The sequence below is a fragment of the Diabrotica virgifera genome, chromosome 1, assembly GCF_917563875.1.
Source record: "Diabrotica virgifera virgifera chromosome 1, PGI_DIABVI_V3a".
In the NCBI taxonomy this organism is placed as follows: domain Eukaryota; kingdom Metazoa; phylum Arthropoda; class Insecta; order Coleoptera; family Chrysomelidae; genus Diabrotica; species Diabrotica virgifera.
This window is the reverse complement of record NC_065443.1, coordinates 96,484,218-96,506,468: the sequence shown is the minus strand read 5'-3', so window position 1 is coordinate 96,506,468 and position 22,251 is coordinate 96,484,218. Positions and strand designations below refer to the sequence as shown.

Here is a 22,251-nt window from a genome sequence, read left to right as displayed (position 1 = left end):
GCCTGCCAAAATTGTTCAACCTTGTCAGGTTCCTAGGTCTTATGTAATACAAAAGTCTGATGGTCGGTTTTTGAGAAGAAACACTTTTCAGTTAAGAAAATCGCACAATGATGTTGTAGTTAATCCTAAGTGTGATGTTCCTCTTTTAGAAGGTATACCCAGGCCAAGTTTGCCTGTTAGTAACATTCACAATAATATTACTAAGACTGTTCAACCTAGCAATAATGAAACAGGATCTCCTCCTACAAATAAGTTTGGACGAACTATTAGAAAACAGGAGCGCAGTGATTCTCAAAGGCTTGAATTACTTCTTTATATATTTTTTTCTTATCATCCTCTAGTTCGAAAGTTTCAAATACAACCTGCGCCTCCTCTCCCGCTATGTTTAAAAATATAGCTATTTTTGTCTCGTCATCTTTCTTTTCGTATCCCGATGCCTTCATGTAATACTTGAAACTATTATGGAACTGTTCAAAGTTTTTTGCTATGTCCTCATCGAATTTTAGGTTATTTGGTGGTTTAAAAGAAGCCATAATACCTTACTTATTTTCACTACTACTAGTTAGTTGCTAAAAATGTTCTTGTTCTTTTATTTTTCACGTGGCCTTTTTTCTTTAAAGCTTAACCTCAAAGTGGTTTTTATTTTTCTTTCCTGTGTTCACAAAAACACTATTCTTTCCTCTTTATGTTTCTGATGTTTTTCACCTGACACCATGTAGTAATTAGAGATTACCAGATTGTTAATAAAGAACTTTATTGAATAAGCATTGTTATAAACATTGTTATTGTTCTACATCGAACATCAATCATGCCCCCTCCCGTCCAAGGGCGATGCCATGCCCAGTGACAGCTGACAACCGTCCATAGACACTGTTGCCAGATGTCATCTTAACATTACAACAGGTACAGTGGTACTCGCACTGAAAATGGCTCAGGCGCAACTCGAACTTGAAATGGTACACGAATTCGTTCCAAGAGGGTTACGTACCGGTAATCGGATCGAGATCGAAAGAAAACCGTTCAAGGGCGATTCTGCGCATTAAAACAGTCCAATCGATTTCGTGGCGGTTCAAGGGATCGTACAAATGTGTCGTCTTGGAACGAACCTATTAACTTGTGGCAAAAATGTGCTTAGAACTGAAAACTTTGAAATAAACATTGTATTATTTATTATAAAAGATAAACAATTTCTATAAAACAACCTACTTGAGAAGTTGAAAATTACATCTTTATCCCAAAATACGGTTATGGTAACAATAAAATAATATAGGTAACATCAAAATCTCGAATAAAAAATACAATAAAATGAAAAAATATGAACGAGCTTTTACAACCAAGAATATTGTACGCTTATGATACTTCGGAATAAAGTCGTCACTGTCAAAAAAGGCGGGAAAATTGACAGATAACCTTTTTTAATTTGTTTATTTTTAAAATTATTTTTTTGTTGATTATAACTGAAAAATGGATAATATAACAGAAACTCACTTAGCAATTCCGGAAACATTTGACTTTCCTTTTCCTCCTTATGATATACAGTTAGATTTTATGAAGAATTTATATTATACTTTGGAAACCGGAAAATTTGGAATATTTGAAAGTCCTACAGGAACTGTAAGTAAAGGTTTATTGTGAAATAAAGAATATGCAAAAATGTTCCGTGTTCATATCAAGGTATATTTCATAACAATTTTTTATTTTCAAAAGTTTGTTATAGTTCACTGGGAAAACAATATTTAGATGTTTTAAGCTAATGCATATCTGCATGAAGCTATAGTTCATATTTTTAAGCTCCTTCTCGATTTATTAGAGATTTGGAAATCATTGGAAAATCATTCTTATTTTCCGCTGTCACTACTAATTACTAATTGCCAAAAGTTATGACCCGTTTTGTATGGACTATGTTAAAACCAGGGGAAACTGGGTAACAGTGAGACATGGATAACAGTGAGACACTTGTAATATCTTCCCTCCTTTTCGCCACGTGGAGATATCATTACTTGTGAGTGCTTGCTGTATTCAAAGTTACTGATTTCTAATATGTTCGGCGGCCGTGCAGTTTCAGTTTAGGATTTATCGTGCTAAAGTGTGTTTGGTGAGCACTAAGTACAGGCATTTTGAGAATTTTTTATAAAAGCATATTAATTATTAAGATTTTTCTAGTATTGCTGTGACATTGTGTGTAGATTAGTAAACATGATGCCACAGTTTAGCAATGCAAACTAAGTTTTATAATAACAAAAATAATATTTTTTAAATTTTATGGCAAATGGGTAACAGTGAGACGGGGTACATTGAGACATGTCTCACCGTTACGCAGATAATATAAAAAATTACATTTTGTATTTTTTTTTCTAAAATTTGTAGTTAAGACAGTGTAAGTTAAGTTGATATTGCAAAGGCCAGCTTGTTATGGTCATACTAAACGGCAAAATTTTTTTTCATTCGAGATAAATTTCAATTTAATAAATGTACCTACGTTAATTCCGAGCACTTTTTTTTTTAATAAATAAGTACTTTGTAACTTAAATTTGTTTTTTTTTTTTCATATAAATAAATATTTTGTAAGCTAAATGTTTTTTTATGTTTTCTTTTCTATAAATATTATACTGTCTCACTGTTACCCATGCATGGGTAACACTGAGACAAATGACAACTTGATCTTATATGTCGAATACAAACTAAACAAACCGAGCTATTATCAAATTTGACTTTTTCTTGTATAACGAACACATGTGAGAGTACAATACTGAAGAAATTTTGTTTATACATGTCATAGTAGTGGACTTATGGTTAAATGAAAAAACAGTGTCTCACTGTTACCCAGTTTCCCCTATACATTTTTTTCTTCAGAATACTGTACTGCTAACCTTTGCAATTACTTATAGAAGATTGTTTTTGCTATTTCTAAATGTTGTGTTTGTCTTGTACTTTCTGACAAACCTTTTACCTCAGCTTTTCCCTTTTCACGGTTTGCTGTACCTTAATCTTTCTTCGCCATCCATTTCTGTCCATTGTGGCTTCTTCACCTAAATATTTCTCTCTCAAGACCCCTACCACACAGTCCTTCCATCTTCTTCTAGGTTTTTTTTACTAAACACAACACGACAGAAAGTGGCCACTGCTCTGATCAAGGGTTATATAGTGTAAAATTTGACGTTATCAAATAAATAGAATGTGAAATATAGGTTTTGCTTTAAAATTTTGGTGCATAATTACAGCTACATTTGAAGTAGCTTAATAATTCTTTTATTATCGGTTTGTTCCAACACAAGAAAAGTCGTCGTGAAATGATCACGAAACTGCGCAGTAAAAGAATAACCAATGGAACATAGCATTTTGCTAGCTGCGTGGAGTTTCGTGATCGTTTCATGACGGTTTTCGTTGTGATGGAACAGACCTATTTTCTTTTTGTCATTTTATTCACTTTGGCGGAAGCTCAGTGCCACATGTATCCAACATGGATACACGTGTCACACTGATTTAGTGGCCGCGTGAATCCAATGTGGATGCAGATGTATTTTTGTATTTTGAGCCGTGTACATCTGCACCAGATACACACTGTCTAAATATCTTCGTGACCCGTCAAAATAGCCCGGTCAAAACAGCCCCGTCAAAAAAGCCCCGTCAAAATAGCCTGAACACAAAATAGCCTCGACAAAATAGCCCGCAAACAAAATAGCCCCGACAAAATAGATCGCACACAAAATAGCCCCGGTCAAAACAGCCCCGGCTAAAATAGCCCCGGCTAAAACAGCCTCTTATAAACAATTACATAATTATTTATACAAGGTGTCCAAAAACTTTTTTTTAATTTAAATTGTTTGACAAATAGGAAGAATGTATTTAATTTATTTAATTTAAAATGCATTTTACTGTTGCCCGAAAACAGAAAAAAATGTTTATATCATAAATAAACATTGATTTTCGCTTAACTTAAATGTTCAAACTTCCAAGAGGCAGGGAAGACAGGACTCGAGTTCTCTGAAAAGACCATTTTCATTTAATGTGGTTAAGATAAACATCTAAATAGAGGATAATTACCATTTCCGAAAAAATGAATTTTTAAGGAATTATTTCATGATGAATTCTGAATGGAGCTTTTTTGTTGGGGCTATTTTGTCGGCGGGCTATTATTCCGTGGCTATTTTGTCTGCAGGCTATTTTGTCGGGGCTATTTTGTGTGCGGGATATTATGTCGGGGCTATTTTGTCGGAGCTTTTTTGACGGGGCTATTTTGACGGGGTACCAATATCTTTATGGGTGCTTGTACGTAGTGGCCTACGAAATCCTAAACTCTGGTTGGCCTGCAGGTACTGCGATGATTTTTGCCTAGACAAATTTTTAAACAAAATAAAGGGAAATGAAACAATTTATTTATTTTATACAGAAAAAAATATATATATAATAAAACATTTGTGGGTTAAAAAACAAATTAAAAGATAGTATTTTTCGATAAAATGAACATGTGGCAGTGTGTATCCAATGCGGATACATACTAAATATAACATACTGTCATATAACAATCAAATCATGTTTTTACAGGTTTTTCTTAAACTGGCATACTATAAGACCATGTTTTATATTTGTTTTCTTCATTTTGACAACTTCAGCCTGTGGAACCCTATTTTTGTATTACCATGGTGGCACTCAATGTGTTAAACACTTCCTTAACTGTGTGAATGAAGTTAGCTTTGTATGTTGTAAAATAAATGTAACAAATGTTGTAAAATAAACTTACCGTAAAATTTCAAACTCCAATAAAGCATTAGTTGTGAAAAAAACTGTTTGGGTAGGTACTATAAAAAAACTTCAAAATGCAAAAATTCGACAAAATTCAACAGACTGACAGCCACAAAAGTAAGCTAACCAGAAACTTCACAAATTGTACTGAAAATCTGAAAACATCCCCAAACGTTTTTTTGTACCCATCTCTTTTCAATGTACTGATTCTAGAGCGTTCATAAAAATAACATGTGTTTTTATTTTATTTTATTATTTTATTTTATTTATCAACGGCAAGCCCAATTACAATTAATGTTAAACTATAAATTCATAACACTGACTAAATCTACGGTTACAATACAAAAAGTTAATCTGTATTATTATACAATGCAATACAAAAGTTATCTATATCTATTACTTAAGCCAAGAGTACACAAAACCTGACGCAAGAATGAATCAAAGGTTGCAAAGAAATCTATGTTGTCATATTGATTGGCTAGTCTAGCAGTTCTTGAAATGAAGTTACCTAAATCCATAGTTAGTGTGATGTATAGGGTAATGGAAACTATTTATAGATCTGCGGTAGGTCTAGATGGAAGATGTATATTAATTTTATTGAGCAAAAGAAGAAGCAGCAGCTCTACCATGCAGAATATTGTAAAAAGTAATAAGATCTCTCTTCTTATGACACATAGAAATGAGTGGCATATTTAACGTAGCAAGTAAATCTGCATCATTGTAGTTGTCCAAGATTTTTAATTTGAAAGCAATCTGTTTAAGGAATTTATGCTCAACACGAACATGGTCTCAATATGCACACCATAAAAAGGTGACCATACACAGGATGCATACTCAAGATGGGGACGGACTAGAGAGCAATAAAGCGTTTTTAACGCAGTAATCCCAGTAAAATCCTGTGTGCTTCTTCTGATAAAGCCAAGCATCTGAAATGCCTTGTTGACTACGTTATTTAAGTGATCAGAAAGTTGTAGAGTTGCATCCAAAGTAACACCAAGATCCTTGATGAAAGGTACAGTATCTAGGCAATGCTGTCCAATCTTGTATTCAAAATTGAATTTTTACTTAATAACAAGTACCTATGTGTTTTATCTCGCCAGGTATTAACAGGTTGACTGCCAGGCGGTCGTATACAACCAACAGTTCAATAAGTACTTCATGCCATGGCGGTTGTTTATGACCGATTTGATACAGGCTGTGATATATTTCCTGTTTTGCCAGAGTCGTGTAGAGACAGGGCCGCGTCGTCCACGTGTGCAATGTGTGCGGCGCACACAGGCGCCAGCAATTAAGGAGCGCCGCTAGAGTTATTTTAGAGAATTTTAGTTATTTTTTAAAAAATTGCTTATTTTTTGGGCGCCATTAAATGTTTACACATAGCGCCACACAGGCGCTACCACGTACCGGTGCAGCACTGTGTAGAGAAGCGAATTGATTGCAGTATTCGACCGCTGCGGCATACAGTCGTCACATATCCATATCAGTTTTCATTTTGGCAGAATAGGGGAGAAGAATGGAAGTATTTCAGTTGCTTGCCAGATGCACTTTTGTGAACGTGGCACCATGGACTTTTTTAAACATTTTTTATGGCAGTCAACCTGTTAATGACACACGGGTAAAGAATCGTGGACTCAACTGTACTCATAGATCTATACTTTAGTTTTCATTTCTAAGTCTAACGTAGTCAAGCTATTGAGTCTTTGTTCTTGATTTTTTTTGAGACTGTAGTCACCCCGGCTCTTTCCCTAATCAAGTAATTTGTTATCTTGTCTTACCTAGCATTCGCTGTAATACACAATCTAATACATAATACGAAAATTAACAGATAGGGGAGAGTGGGGTAAAATGATCCCTTCTAGTCTAAATGATCCCTCGTTTTCTGGCCGTATTCGCAAATCTACCGAAGTACTGAGATATGACAACTATGCAGCTTGAACCACCTTTCAATATGCGGTACAGCCGACCGGGATTTAGTTCCGACCAGACAAGCAACAAGCAAAAGTTAAAATTTTTCCACCCCGATCTAAAAAAGCTGTTAAATTTACGATTAATATCTAGTGATTTAATAATTGAAAACTGATTGTGTTGGGCATTACTCGTTGAGGTTAAATAGCTGTATTGAAGTGTAAGTTCATTTATTTTATTAATGTTATAACTTAGGCTATATTCAAGGTTAGGATATTTGGTGTATGATGGGTTAAAATGATCCCTCTGTCCCTCTACTGCGGGGTAAAATGATCCTGCTCGCGAGTGGCATCATTTTACCCCGTAGGGGAGAGTTGGACAAAACGGGATACCATTCTTCTTTATTTTTACTACGTAAAATATGTTGAAGAAATTATGATAATATTATTTTTTTATAGGTAATAACATTTATTGCAGCACACAAAACACATATATCTTTAGCTATTTTTAATAACTGGAAAAAAGTTAAAAAAATATTTATTAAAGTCCTACACATCCCGTTTTATCCAACCACGGTTGGATAAAACGATATAGGTTTATAATACTTAATTTTTTTTATAAAATTATCTAAAACTTAATTTATGTCTAAATTAAGTAGATATTAAACTGTATAGTAAAATTTACTCTTGAAAGAATAATATCTTCAGTAGCCAGAAACTTAAAAATAGGCGTTTTTATGTTTTATGGCAAAATGGGAAATAAGACCTTTTATTTAGGACTACGTACGTATATCAGAACAAAAGTCACATAAAAATATGTTGTTCTTCTCTGCGGTATGAGAAAACGTTTAATATCTTGATTTAAAAAATTTAAAAAATTAATAGGTTAACAAATAAATAGGTAGATAAAACGGGACATAAGAAACTGTATCCCATTTTATCCAACTTATAAGTGTCCCGTTTTGTCAAACTCAGACATTTTTCAAAACAAAAATTTCTGCTGCCTAAATGTGAAAGTAAAATTAGGTAGACTACACGTGAGAATATTCGTTAATGACTGCTTAATTAAATGTAATAGTCACCGGAATTATATTTTTATATATGTAGGCAGTATAATGTAGAAAACAACGCACTTAAAAGTACAAAGTATAAAAAAAATAGAGTCAAACAATTCTAAACATAACAACTTTTCATCAAATAGTGGCATCGAGCTAAAACGAACTGAGAATGTTAAAATTATGACTGATAACAAGTTTCCGTCGTTGTCCGATTAATAGCACCACTAGTTGGGTCTCTAGGCTAGGTATCCCATTTTATCCGACTATCCCGTTTTATCCAACTCTCCCCTATCTCATAAAATGACATTTTTTATTTTTAATCAACTCACAGTCGTTAAAGATTTCTTGTGCCACCGATGCTGATTTTTAACAGAAAACGAATGAAGGCAGAGCTAACACATGGTGCACCTCCAGGTACTGTTTTTACGTGCAATGATAGTGGATGGATGCGAATAGAAGTTTTTACACAGTGGTTTGATCACTTTCTGTCCTTTGTAAAACCCAGTGAGATTGATCCAGTTCTGCTCATATTAGATGGGCATTTGTCGCATACAAGAAATCTTGATGTTATTTTGAAAGCCAGAGCAAATGTTGTAACTATATTATGTCTTTCCCCTTACTGCACACACAAGCTCCAGCCTCTGGATGTTGCAGTTATGGGTCCTATTAGTGCTTATTTAGACCAGGCACTGGAAAAGTGGTTAAATAATTACCCTGGAAGAACGGTTACCGTGTTTTAAATTAGTCAAATATTCTGCGAAGGTTATCTAAAAGCCTGTATACCAGTCAACGGAATTAACGGATTCCGTAAAACAGGAATTTTTCCATATGAACCTGAAGTTTTCCAGAAAAGTGATTTTTTAGCTGCACAACTAACCGATGAGACACTTGAAGAACTACCTCAACCTGATGATCCATTCAGAAATCCAATACCAGGACCTAGTTCGCATCACGCGGAGGAGTTGATTCGAGATGAAGCAAATTTGTCCTTTTCTGTAACACCTGAAGATTGCCATCCACTTCCAAAAATTAAAGACAAACGCAACACCACCCAAAGAAAGTCTTATGGAAGTTCAGTTTTAACCAGTACGCCGTATAAAGATGCACTTAGAAGATAACATTAAGATGAAAGAAACAAAAGGAGAAAAGAAAAGGGCCATTCAGGTAGCTAAGACAACAGTGAAGGCGAAGAAACAAAATATTTCTAGTTCTTCAGATACAGAGGATGATGATCAAAATGCAATATGTCTATATTGCTCCGAGGAGTATTCTAGATCTGTAGGAGTAGAAGGATGGATCCAGTGTTCCACCTGTTCAAAGTGGGCCCTAGATCAGTGCACTGGAGTCGATGAAGAAGATTCAACTTTTGTGTGTGACATGTGTTCTGACTCACCTTTAGGTAAGGTTCGACCAAAACTGAGTCTATAACTTTTTCTACTTGTATTACTTTAGTGTTTAGCATGTCCTGTTACGTAAAAAGCTTAATGTTCCTTTTTGCACGATTCTTTTTCATAGGGATCATTTTACCCGCACGTTAGGGGTAAAACAATCCTTTCGCACTTTTTTGAAAACATGTTTTTTGTTGTATTAATAAAATTTCCTCCAAATTATATAGAGTTTTAGGTAGATAAATTGTGTACTTCATCCTGAGTAAAAGGCGAATGTTACAATATTTGCAGATTTTTTCTTACATCATTTTTTTCCATAGGGGTATCATTTTGCCCCACCTTCCCCTAGTTAATAGAAGAAAATATAAGGGAACTATGAGGTCACTGGATATTGAATGGTGCATACTTGCATACAAATTAAATTTAATTAAATTTTTATAAAGGGAGTGTTCTCTCTCTCTCTCTCTCTATCTTTCCTAAGCGTGTGACCAATCCATTTACTTTTAATTATAGATTCAAGAACGGATTCTTGCTGCCTTGTTCTCTCCCATAATTCAATGTTTGTAATTTTCTGTGACCAGTATATTGTAAGTATCTATCCTTCTTAGTGATTTGTTTATTAACTTTTGTACCTTACCTATTAAGTATCTTGTTTATAGCTATAGCTATTAAAAATTCTCATTTTCGTGTTTCTTATTATCTCATTGGAAGTCCAAATTTTGGATAATAAGTTAAAGGCCCATTGAGCTTTAATTATTCTGTTTTGGACGTCTGCTTTTGTTCCACCATCTTTCTGTATAACTGCTCCTAGATATATGCATTTTGCTATTTCTTTGACTTCTTCCTCATACAGCTTAATTTTGTCATTTTCTACTTCAACCTTGAGTACATCCGTTTTCTTCATGTTTACTTTTAATCCTACTCTGTTAGCTGTGTTTGATAGGTTTTTCAATTTGTTCTCCATCTGATGTTTATTTTCTGTCAGCAGACTTACATCATCCGCGAATTCTAAATCTTCCAGTTTTCTTGTCATATTCCATGTTAATCCTGTTTTTCCATCTTCCACTTTCCTTATCCAGTCCATAATTAATGCAAATAGCATCGGCGACAATATACATCCCTGCATATTGTCTATATATCACCTGTTTCTATTTTTACGTTTTCTGTTATCCTTCCATTATGTTCTATTTTTTGCTTTGTTCTCTTGATAGCAAATTTTTCTGGTATTCCGAAGTTTGTTCCAACATGAACTTTTGGACGGTCCAGAAACCGTCACGAAACTACTTGTACCGTTTGTTGTGCGCATGTTCGTAATTGTATCTCCCAGTTATCGTCCCACGACGGTAATTTGGAAACCGATGTTGGAACGGTTATCTGACTGATAACTGATTTATCTATCATTATCATTTTGTCATTTTTGTTGGTGACAGCTTGTTTGCTTTTAGTCGATCACGATTCCCGCTTTCGATTTGCAAAAAGGCTCAAAATTTGCAAGGCTCAAAAAATTTAAAGAATTAAATCCTAGTGCGCAAGTCAGTCCAACCAGCACATGCATTTGCCCGATTACTGAAATGATCATCGCGAAACCGTCACCAAAAGATCACAATAGGGAACTTGCATAAAATTTTAAATTCGAAAAAAATGGTATAAATCACAACAGAACATAATTTAGAACCTGTATCAAAGATAAAAAGTTTTATTTGTCTTTCGTTTGGCCCCTAAAGACGACTAAAAATTCAACTTATACCGGCCACCCCAAAACGCGTCGTGACGTCACGGGGTTGTATGTTTACATTCTACACCAATTGTATATATAATTTTAAATTAGACAATATAAACGTCAGTAAAAAATACAATTATGTGACGTTAAAAGTGTTTTTGATCGCTTGAACTATTCATAGAAAATTTGTACTTTTACCAAATGGTTTTATTTTCAATAGTACGTAAACCATCTTTCCTTTCCTTCAAAAACTGTATCAAACTCCAATCTCAACAAACTGGTATACCTATATTATTACAACGACATACGATAAATGTCATTAGAATATAAATATTTTTCCTTTATTCCCCGACGACGAGCTGGGCAAATACCCAAGTAGGTGGAGGCCAATAAACTAAAGAAGAAGAAGAATATACGTAAATATAACCATAAACGGAACCACATAGTTAAACTCTGTGACGTCACGGATCGTTTGAACTATTTTAAAATAAAGAAGACTTTAAATTTGTACTTCTAAGTTATTATGAGTTTTTGAAGCGTGAAATTTTGGAAATCTCATTTTTATACAAAACTGAACCCTATTCTTGTTGGAACAGTGGGAAGGACGATCCGATGACGATCATATTTTTGTTGGAACGGATTTTGTTTACTGCGCAGTAGCGTTACCGTTTCGTGACGGTTCTCGGTCGTGTTGGAACAAACCTCATATATTTTTAGGATTTTGCGCATATTTTCACGGTCCACTCTATCGAAGGCCTTTTCAAAGAACACAAATCTGATGCATATATTCTTTTGGTATTCGGTAGCCTGTTCGAGGATAATTCTAAGGGTAGAACTGAAAGGCAGTTTGAAAGAATTAACGTTTTTTTTTAATATACGCTAATGCCTTAAATTTTTATATGATGCATAAAATATTATGTTTTAGGGAAAATCCCTGAGTATAATTTGTGGGGCAATACAATGGTTGAAAGATAGACAAAGTTTCGAGAAAGACAATCTTTCAGAAAGTATTTCTAAATTATTAAAAGAGAAAGAGAACTTTTCGAAGAATTCTACTGACTGGCTTAGCTCGCAGTCCAAAGAAATTGAAATTAACTTTAAATTAAATACGTTAAGACAAGAACAGTCGAAAATATTAGAATACAACAAAAAGTTGGAAGATATTAAAAAATTAAAACAATTTAATAACAGAAGAAAATTTATTGCTAAAAACAAAAGTGTTGATAAAAGTAAAATTGAAAAGTCTATTGAAAATGAAAATAATGAAAGTGTAGATGATGAGGATATTTTATTGGAGGAGTCTTTGGACGTGGTAGAAAAAAATGAAGAACCTTTTGATGAAGATGAAGAAAATGAAAAATATGAACCAATTAAAGTAAGTAAAGAATATTTTAAAGGACACATCTTATGGACAATATAATGTCACTCAAATGAAATAAAATTACATGAATAGATTTTTCTCGAAATTACAATTATTTCATAACATTGCAACTGAATCATCAACTCTGAAATTTGATTAATAATGGTGTAAATTGATAAAAATAAATCTAGAATCAAATGGAAATGTATGTGAGTCAAAGGGACAAAAGAGATTTTATGAATCGCTAGTTCATAAATATTTCTTCAGGTATTAAGGCAGAGGCTGATTATCATCTTATAAATAATAAAGTAGGTATGCATAATTTGGTCAGTCGTACAAAAGTATATAGTTCCTCAAATCGGCCTACCTCACGATAGGTTAAGCTGTTTTCAGTAGCCACAAGACTAATAGTATTTATAACTGATAGTCATGGACTTCAAAAATTCAGAGTTGGCGCAATGATATGAAATGATTGCAATTTCGAGACGAATCTATTCATGTAAATTTTATTGGATTTAAGTGATATTTTCCATAAGATGTGTGCTGTGTCCTTTTCTATTTTTATTGTGTCTGTAGGTTTTCAGTAATACAGGGGTCGGCGCATAAGGCAGACAACAAATTTGCATTAGGAGCAAAAAATGCAGCGTCAAAATGAATTTATTCAAAGAAATTACAAAAGGGAATCGAAAAAAGGTCACAGTAAGTGTTCAAATTGATCATATTGACCAATGCATTTATTGTAACGTTTCGCAACGGAGAGGCAGGCCCGGCGAAGCACGTCAAGCTGTCCGCGAAGATTTTCAAATTCTTCAATTGCAGTTCGGAGGTCGATAAGGGTGCGTAGTCCTCTTACAAAAACGTGGCTCTCGAGAAGGCCCCACAGGAGGAAATCACAGGGTGTCAGGTCACATGACCGTGCTGGCCACTCAACGATTCTTCGTCTGCCTATCCATTCTCCAAAATGAACATATTCCCGCACACATGCCACGTAGCTGGACGCCCATGTGCTGTCATTACACCGACACCACTCTCTGAAGCACGAGCATGCTTCGTTTTAATCTTTTTCGACAGCTTTGCCAGAGTTATGAGCGTTGCCGGACTTATGCCGATTTTTCGAATGCGTTGCCTGACTTTTATGCCGACCTGCGTATCAGTTTTTTTTTATTATTATTACTCCAATTTACTTAACAATCTGTTCCGTCAGGAACAATCAGTTATAAAGTTATGACTTTCTTAGGCTATGACATGTAGGTAAGAATTCCAATGAGAACTTTCCTTTCCAAATTATCAACAAATGTATAGATAGTACTACTAGTAAAATAAAGTAACACTTAGAATATGTAGTTATAATTTATCTAAAATCTATTTGGTAAGTCAGTTGGTTTATAACGCTTCAGTCTGCGAACTTCACCCTCCGTGTTTAATAATTCACTCGCGAAATCATTTGAATGCGCACCAAGTCTTTCTTCATACTTTTCACTGTATTTGCTGATTTCTTCTTTGATGCTGGGAACTTTCAGGTCTCTCTCTATTATTGGATTGGGGACGTACCATGGAGCGTTTACTATGGTTCTTAATGCCTTATTTTGAAAACGTATGATTTCCAAGTTGCTGGCTGAGCACCATAGCTATATGCCATAGGTCATTTCATTTATTGAAGTTTGAGTCCAAGTTGCTTTCTTTTGGTGAAGATGTGTTTTCTCCATGTTAGTCTTTTATCTAGATGTATGCCCAGGTATTTGGTTGTATCTACTTGTACTAATTGTTTGCTGTTTATGTATACTGGTGGACAGCTCTCTTCGCATGGTAAATGTCATGTGGGTCGATTTTGTTTCATTAGCTTTTAGTTTCCATTTTTTTAACCATTTTCTATTTTATTTAAGTGGGCTCGTAAGTTATGCGAAGCTCTTTGGGGGTCTGTGTGAAATGCGATAATACCTGTGTCATCCGCGAATGTTGCGACTGTTGTCAATCTAGTTGTAGGTGGTCAGCAGTAAATGCGTATCTAACAATAAAACACTGAAAACGTTTGTTTTCTATACTTCCACAAAATTTATTACAACTATGTGACTACAGCTGTTTCGGCAGAGTACCTTTCGAACTTGAGAAAGGTACTCTGCCGAAACAGATGTAGTCACATAGTTGTAATACATTTTGTGGAAGTATAGAAAACAAATGTTTTCAGTGTTTTATTGTTAGATAAAATGAACTTCCATCAAGTAACGGTCGAATCCATCAATTATAGTAAATGCGTATCAGTAAATGTGAGAAATTATTTTAAAATTATATGTATGTAAAATAAAATACTAAAAGCTAAAGCAAATGTGTATTCATGGAATGTAGGCTTCACTTTAGATGTTTTATAATGATATGGATCTGGAATTATTTCTGCCTCGCGTTTTTTATGTGTGAACTTAATGGATCTTCATAATGGTCGTCAGTACGCAAGACAAAATTCAAATTCTGACTGTTGTCACATTGCCTTTGACCACTAAAGGCCTCAGACAAAACGTCAGGAAGAAATAATTCTAGACCACAGCCTATAATTCCATATTTTTCTTTTCGTTTCTTGTGTACTCACTTGCTAAATGTCATACGCATTTTCACATTTCAGATATACATATGCAGTAGAACCCATTCTCAATTAGCACAATTCGTAGGAGAAATTATTAAGTCCCCTTTTGGAAGCAATGTTAGAGTAACGTCTTTGGCATCTAGACAGACATATTGTATAAATCCAGAGGTGTCAAAATTAAAAAGTATGGCACTCATTAACGAAAGGTAACACCATATTAAAACGAAGAATTCTATTTTACCAGGTAGCTAATGATCATCCATTGTATAAAATATTAAAAACTTTTAGATGTTTGGACCTTCAAAAGAAAACACCGAAGCCAAAAACGGATCCTGATGGCAGAGTCACTAAAAGAGCAAAGAGTGCCACGTCATGTCCTTATTATAAGCAAACGGCTGTGGAAGAACTGAGTAACTATGCTCTATCAGAAATCCAAGATGTTGAAGATTTAGTAAATGCTGGTAAAGAATTCAATGCTTGCCCTTATTATGCTTCTAGGAAAGCAGCCGAGGATGCTGAGGTTGTTTTGATTCCGTATAACACACTTTTGCATAAAGCAACTAGAGAAGCTAATGGAATTAAATTGAAAAATAATATAGGTAACTTAAGTGTTTGATTTGTGTGTTCTCTTCTTCTTTTAAAGGTGCCTAGAGATGTTCTAGAGATGTTGGCGACCACGTTGACCCATCTTATTCTATTTACAGCAGCTCGAAATAAATCAGTTGACGTTAGACCAGTCCACTTCCTAAGATTGGCCGGCCAGGATATACTTCTACGTCCAGGGCCTTTATTGCCTTCAATCTTACCTTGTAGAATCAACTGTAGAAGTCGGTATTTACTATTACACATAATGTGGCTGAAGCAAGCCAATTTTCTGTTCTTTACGTTCGATAGTTTCTTTGTCTTTTCTTAGCTTCCGGAGAATAGTATAAAATGCACAGAATATCAAATATACCAAACGAAAACAGAACTATTAACGAATGTTGATACGATATTCAAAACTCGATTTTAGAGGACGTAAGGGAATCTTTAAAAACACCTACAATGTTGGCAAAAAATGAATGGATGAACCAAGAAATTCTAGACTTGATGGAAGTTCGACGAAAATACAAAAATAGAAATATTATCAAATACCGTGAAATTAACAAACTCATAAAAAGAAAAATTAAACAGGTCAAAGAATCCTGGCTCGAGAATTCATGTAAAGAAATAGAAGACTTCCAAAAAAAGCATGACAGTTTAAACCTCTACAAGAAACTTAAATATACCTCCGGAATTAGAAAACAGAAAAATGCTCACGTACTTAAACCGCAGACGGAAAAATTTGTGATCACGAACAACAGTGCAAAGAATGGGAGAGACACATCAGTGACCTTTTTGACGATGCTTCTCGAGAAAATGCTCCAAATACTACCTGTGACAACCAATTAGACAGAGGTCCCAGTATACTGAAGTCAGAAGTCATAAAAGCAATACAACAAGCCAAAAACAATAAAGCACCTGGACCAGATCAAATCCCTGTTGAGCTACTTAAACTTTTGGATGAGGAAAACATTACCTACTTGACTACTTTCTTTAACAAAATTTACAACGAAGGAAAAATACCAGATGATTGGTTGGAGTCACTGTTTATAGCATTACCAAAGAAAAGCAGGCCCACCAAATGCAGCGATTTTAGACTAATCAGTTTGATGAGTCACACACTTAAGATACTTTTACGTATTATACAAAACCGAGTATTCCTTCTGTGCGAAACTAGAATGGGTAATAGAAATTTGGATTTAGAAATGGTCTAGGAACTAGAGAAGCACTATTTTGTATGCGCGTTCTATTACAAAAAAGTTGTGAATTCCGAAAGAACGTTTATGTTTGTTTCATCAACTTCGGGAAGGCATTCGACCGAGTACAACATGATACACTTTTCGATTGCCTGCATGCAGCAGGACTTGACCACTACGATATAAGACTGCTGAAATACTTATATTACAATCAAGTAGCCTCTATCCAAATTGGAGACAGTCGTACTGAAAAACTGCCGATAAAACGTGGAGTACGACAAGGTTATGTTTTACCACCCACCCTTTTTAATCTGTACTCTGAAGAAATCTTTAGGGAGGCTTTGGATGACAGACAAGAGGGAGTAAGGCTAGGCGGAGAAGTAATCAACAATATTAGATACGCTGACGATACAGCCATTTTTGCTGAGAATTTACAAGATCTTCAAACACTACTAAATCTAGTCAGTGAAGCAAGCTATCGGAGAGGCCTTAAAAGCAACATTTCAAAAACAAAGTGGATGGCAGTTGGAAAGATTAATATAGATCAAGGTCAGCTTTCTCTTGATGGAGAGGAGTTAGAACGGGTAAATCATTTCAAGTACCTTGGCAGCTGGTTAAATGTAAATTGTGACTCTGATGAAGAGATAATAACTAGGATCGAAATATCACGGAAGGCTTTTATGACCTGGAAACCAGTTTTATGTAATAGAAACCTGTCGATGAATATTCGAAAGAAGGTGCTGAAATGTTATGTGTGGTCTATCCTATTGTATGGTTGTGAGACATGGACGTTAAAAACCACAATGCTAAACAAAATAGAAGCATTGAATTGTGGTGCTATCGACGAATCCTAAAGATATCGTGGGTTTCGCACACTTCCAATGAAGATGTTCTTCAAATGATGAATTCGGAACGTCTGCTCATAAGCATCATAAAGAGGAGAAAAACAGAATACTTCGGCCATATAATTAGAGGACCTAAATACCATCTGCTTCGCCTTATAATACAAGGAAAAGTGGAGGGAAAGAGATGGATTGGTCGAAAGAAACTTTCATGGCTGCGTAATATTAGACAGTGGTGTGGCTGCACAGTAGAAGAATTATTTCGCGTAGCAGCCGATAGAGAGAGATTTCAGGAAATTGTAAACATGATGACGGCCAACGTCTGAATACAGACACGGCACCTAAAGAAGAAGAAGATGGAGAATAGTTATGTTATGTGTGGTGTACATGTGAGACCCTTAACATATACGTCGGTAGCACCGCATTTCAAATGCTTCTAATCGTTTTATGGCATCTTCTGTAAGACTCCAGCTTTGTACACCATAGAGGAGGACACTAAGAGGATGTAACATCTAAGAACTCTTATGCGTATATTGATACTCAAAAATAAGTTGCAGAGAATCTTCCTAAGGCCGTTAAAAGAGCTTCTAGCTTTTTTAATACGAGTTTTTTTCCGTAGCTATAATCTCAAGTGGTATCCTTAATATTGCAGCCCAAATAGCATATTTCTCCACTCTTTCTAACGGTGTATCGTTTAATGTAATTTGGGCGTTTATGTCGATGTACTTACTAATGATCATTATTTTTGTCTTCTTACAATTTAATTTTAGACCGTATTTGTTACATGTTTTTACATCATTCATCATCCTTTGGATGATGGGTAATGTCCTCTTTATGAGCATTTTTCAGTGCGTCACAAATGATAGAAAAAAGGTAAGTCCGTGATAATACACATTTATAACATTTATTCTAACATGATATTTTAGTTAAATCTGACAGTTGTCACATGTTATTTGCAATTTGGCATAAAAACAAATCAATTGTGTTTATTGCATTTATAAAATGGTATTTTCTTTGATTTGTTTAGTCTTATAAATTGTACAGATTATATTCGTAGATATATTATATAATTTGTAAATAATTTTTTTTTCGATTATAGCGCCATCTATCGACAATTAGAATAAATGTTATAAATGTCTCTAATCACAGACGTGCCTTTTTTTCTGTCACATACAATTTAATGCGTTAGAAAGAAATAGAAAAACTGTGACGCACTGAAAGATGCTCATAAGAAAAAGAATATCATCCTTTGTGTTCTCAAATTAGATAGAATTAATTTTGTATCATACATTCTAGTTATCGTTTTTTTAGTTATTGTAGATGAGGCCCATAATCTTCTGGAAGCTCTGGCACAAATGCATAATGCTGATTTGAACTATGCACAAGTTTACCACGCACTTAATCACATGAAAGCTTACAAAAATAAATTTAGTACAAGGTTTTCCGCCAAAAATCTCCTGATGATCAACCAGCTTATATTTGTTATCACTCAGTTATTGCAGACACTAGGTAATATATTTTTAATTTATTTTATTAATTTTATTATTATACAGTACGGTGGAATAAGTGTTACCCCCCTGTTAACTTTTTATTTTAAGAATATAAGCAAAACGCTCGGACATGTCGATTTTTAAACTAACCATGGGTATATTATAGCATCAACGTTTCGAACTTTACGCAATCCCTCTTCAGGTGACAGGTGTACAATTTTGATTTTTTTAAATGGGAAAGTACACCATGTGACACCTCATTTAAAAGCTCTTAAAATACTGATTTCAAAAATGTATAATACTTTAATCCTTTTTAAGGGCGTAGGCGCAAAATTTTGTTCGAATTATTTTTAAACGCATTTATTTTTTTCAAATCCCGAGAAAACTAATAAATATTTTTGAAAAATTTAAACGCATATACAGAATACAGTTAATCCAGAAAACACCAATTAATTTAAATATACATAATATTTTAAAATCCTAAGTTTAAAAGTTTAAACTAATTTTAAAGTTTTTTTAGAGAAATGTAACACAGAAAACGGAACCAGCATTTCAACTATAGAAAATTTTGTTCTGAATGCAAATATTGACAACTATAACATGTTCAAATTAACCAAGTTCTGTAAGGAGTGTCGTTTGGCTCAAAAAGTAAGTTATTTCATTCCATTCGACAATAATAATAATATCGTATGGCATTTTGGCCAGGGCGATCCTTTCGGGCATGTTCCGACGCCACTTGCATCTTTAACCCTGTTTACAGTAGGCACTTAGCCAGAGGTGTAACCAGGATGGCCGTTAAGGGGGGGTTACAACTATTTGATGGTCTCTGGGGGGCATGGAATAGTAATGGTGTTAAGCGTATGAAGCTCAAAGGACATCAAAAAAGGGGGGGTTAACCCCCTACTGGTTACGCCTATGCACTTAGCTAGTGTCGATACTGATACTAGCTCAGGGAGCCGACGGCTTAACATACCCTCCGAAGCACGGTGAATCAATGAGGGTATTTAGTATTTGGCTCCAATTCCATCCTACTAGATCTATTTACTTGATATTTTCACAGTAAGTAGAGAATAGCTCAAGAAACAAAGTCTACCCTAAATACTATTGCGCTTTTATCTTGGGGCGGCTTTTATCTTAAAAAATTTTTGGTTAAAATAACCACGGAAGTAGCTAGATAACCTAATTCTAAGCAAAAACTGTTCTATACTTTTTTTTGAAAACCTATTATTAAGTTATTTAAGGAGTTATTCGTAGTTGAAAATTGGCCATTTTCATTGAAAAATTACAACTTTTCGGACTGTTTTTTGCGAATACCTTAAAAACTATGCATCTAACTAAAAAAAACTATATAAAATATTTTTGTAGCTTATAAAAAAACAAAGATATTCGTTCTTTTATAAATCTTCTAGTTATAAAACAAAAGGAGATATGGTAGGTGAAAAGAGTTTGTTTTTTGGTACATGCTCAAATCGGTGTATTCAACTTGAAATAACAGAGAGACGGTCGATTTTAGATGTATAATGCTACCAATACCTTTTGTACTTCTTGAAAATTTCTTTTAAGTGAGCCGTGTTGCACACCAGAATTTAAATGCATTGATTTCCTTCTACAATACCTTTTATTATAGTGTTATTTCTATGTTCAAAAAGTTGGACAGGTTTAAAATGAATGGTTTTTGAAAAAATAAGATCAAATTATAGAGCGTATTTTTAAATTTTCTTAAAACTCTTCCTTTTTCTCCATGTATCCCGAAAATGATAAGAGATAAGAAAAAACAATATAGTACAAAAATGTAGGATTTTTTTGACAATTTTTTTTTTTTATTTTTCATTACTGTATCTCTTATCATTTTCAAGTTACATTTAGAGAAAGGAAGATTTTTAAGAAAATTTAAAAATGCGCTCTATAATCTGATTTTTTTATACCATTCATTTTAAAACCCGTCCAACTTTTTGAACATAGAAATAACACTATAATAAAAGGTATTGTAGAGGGAAAACAATGTATTTCAATTCTGGTGGATGAGGGGTTAAATATACTTCTCATTTTTTCTTAAAATACATTAGTCATAAATTTTTTTGCTGCGTATCTGGTGTGCAACACTGCTCACTTGAAAGGAGTCTAGGACGTTTCATCGCCGCCGTTTCGATGCCGCCGTTTCGATGCCGCCAGTTCATCGCCGGCCGATTCATCGCCGGCCGTTTCGATGCCGCCGGTTCATCGCCAGTCAGTTAATCGCTAACTGATATATTTCCGAATTTTCGACCAATTTTCGACAGTTACATTTATTATTTATTTTTAGTATTAATTAGGAATTCTAGGAAATGCGGGATATGACCATTCCCGTTGCCATACTTAATCTTTTAATAGACTTTTAAACTTTTATAATATAAAATATAATTTAACACTACAAATTTAATACTGTTTAGTATCAAATTTAGGGAAAGTAGAAATAGAACAGTAAATTAATATAATAATATTTTTTATCTATTTATTTGTCATAAGTTTTGAACTGAATTTAACGTCGTGTCGTGTGATCTCCCATAATACAAGATCAACTGACTAACTGGCGATGAAACGGCCGGCGATGAAATGGACTGGCGATGAACCGGCGGCATCGAAACGGCGGCGATGAAACGTCTAATTCCGCTTGAAAGGTATTTTCAAGGACTGCAAAAGGTATTGGCAGCATTATACACCTAAACTCGACCGTTTATGTTATTTCAAGTTGAATATACCGATTTGAGCATGCACAAAAAAAACAAATTCGTTTCACCTACCATATCTGTTTTTGAAGGAACCTATCACCTACCATATATCCTTTTGTTTTATAACTAGAAGGTTTATAAAAGAACGAATCTCTTTGATTTTTTATAAGCCTAAAAAATGTTTTACATAGTTTTTTCAGTTGGATGCATAGTTTTTAAGGTATTCGCAAAAAACCGTTTTAGAAGGTGTTATGTTTCAATGAAAATGGCCAATTTTCAACCACGAATAACTCAAAAAGTATTGAATTTAAAAAAAAAATTATAGAACAATTTTTGCTGAGAATTAGGTTGTCTAGCCGATTCCGTGGTTATTTTAACCAAAACATTTTCCACCCCCGAGAAGGGGTGAGAACCGCTCTCAAGATAAAAGCGCAATAGTATATAGGACAGACTTAGAATAAAATCCATGCAGTAGGATATAATTCGGAGGTAATATCCTGTTCTCGTTCTCAATGACTGGCGTAGAACGGCTCGTATCATTTTTAGAAATGAAAATGTCCATGGTGCCGATATTAGAGATGTTGAAAAAGTATCTATTCGTTACAAAGTACTCTTTACTTACGAATACCGAAAGTAATGATTCCTATACACAGATGCAAATCGTTACTTTGATTACTCTGATTAC

The 22,251-nt window shown here is 34.3% G+C and overlaps 1 protein-coding gene across 3 annotated transcripts in view; it reads left to right on the top strand.

Annotated features, from left to right (window-relative positions):
- The first annotated feature begins 1,292 nt into the window (after positions 1–1,292).
- LOC114333936 (ATP-dependent DNA helicase DDX11) overlaps positions 1,293–22,251 on the top strand; it is a 53,262-nt gene continuing 32,303 nt past the window's right edge. Inside the window, exons 1-6 of one of the 3 annotated variants that reach the window (XM_028283937.2) lie at positions 1,293–1,614; positions 11,739–12,188; positions 14,788–14,954; positions 15,037–15,209; positions 18,680–18,877; positions 19,379–19,506. In XM_028283937.2, the coding sequence (XP_028139738.1) occupies positions 1,465–1,614; positions 11,739–12,188; positions 14,788–14,954; positions 15,037–15,209; positions 18,680–18,877; positions 19,379–19,506 (1,266 nt within the window). In that variant the 5' untranslated portion in view covers positions 1,293–1,464. Of the gene's footprint in view, positions 1,615–11,738; positions 12,189–14,787; positions 14,955–15,036; positions 15,348–18,679; positions 18,878–19,378; positions 19,507–22,251 lie in introns of all 3 variants that reach the window. The other 2 variants (XM_028283934.2, XM_028283935.2) reach the window with 2 other exon arrangements.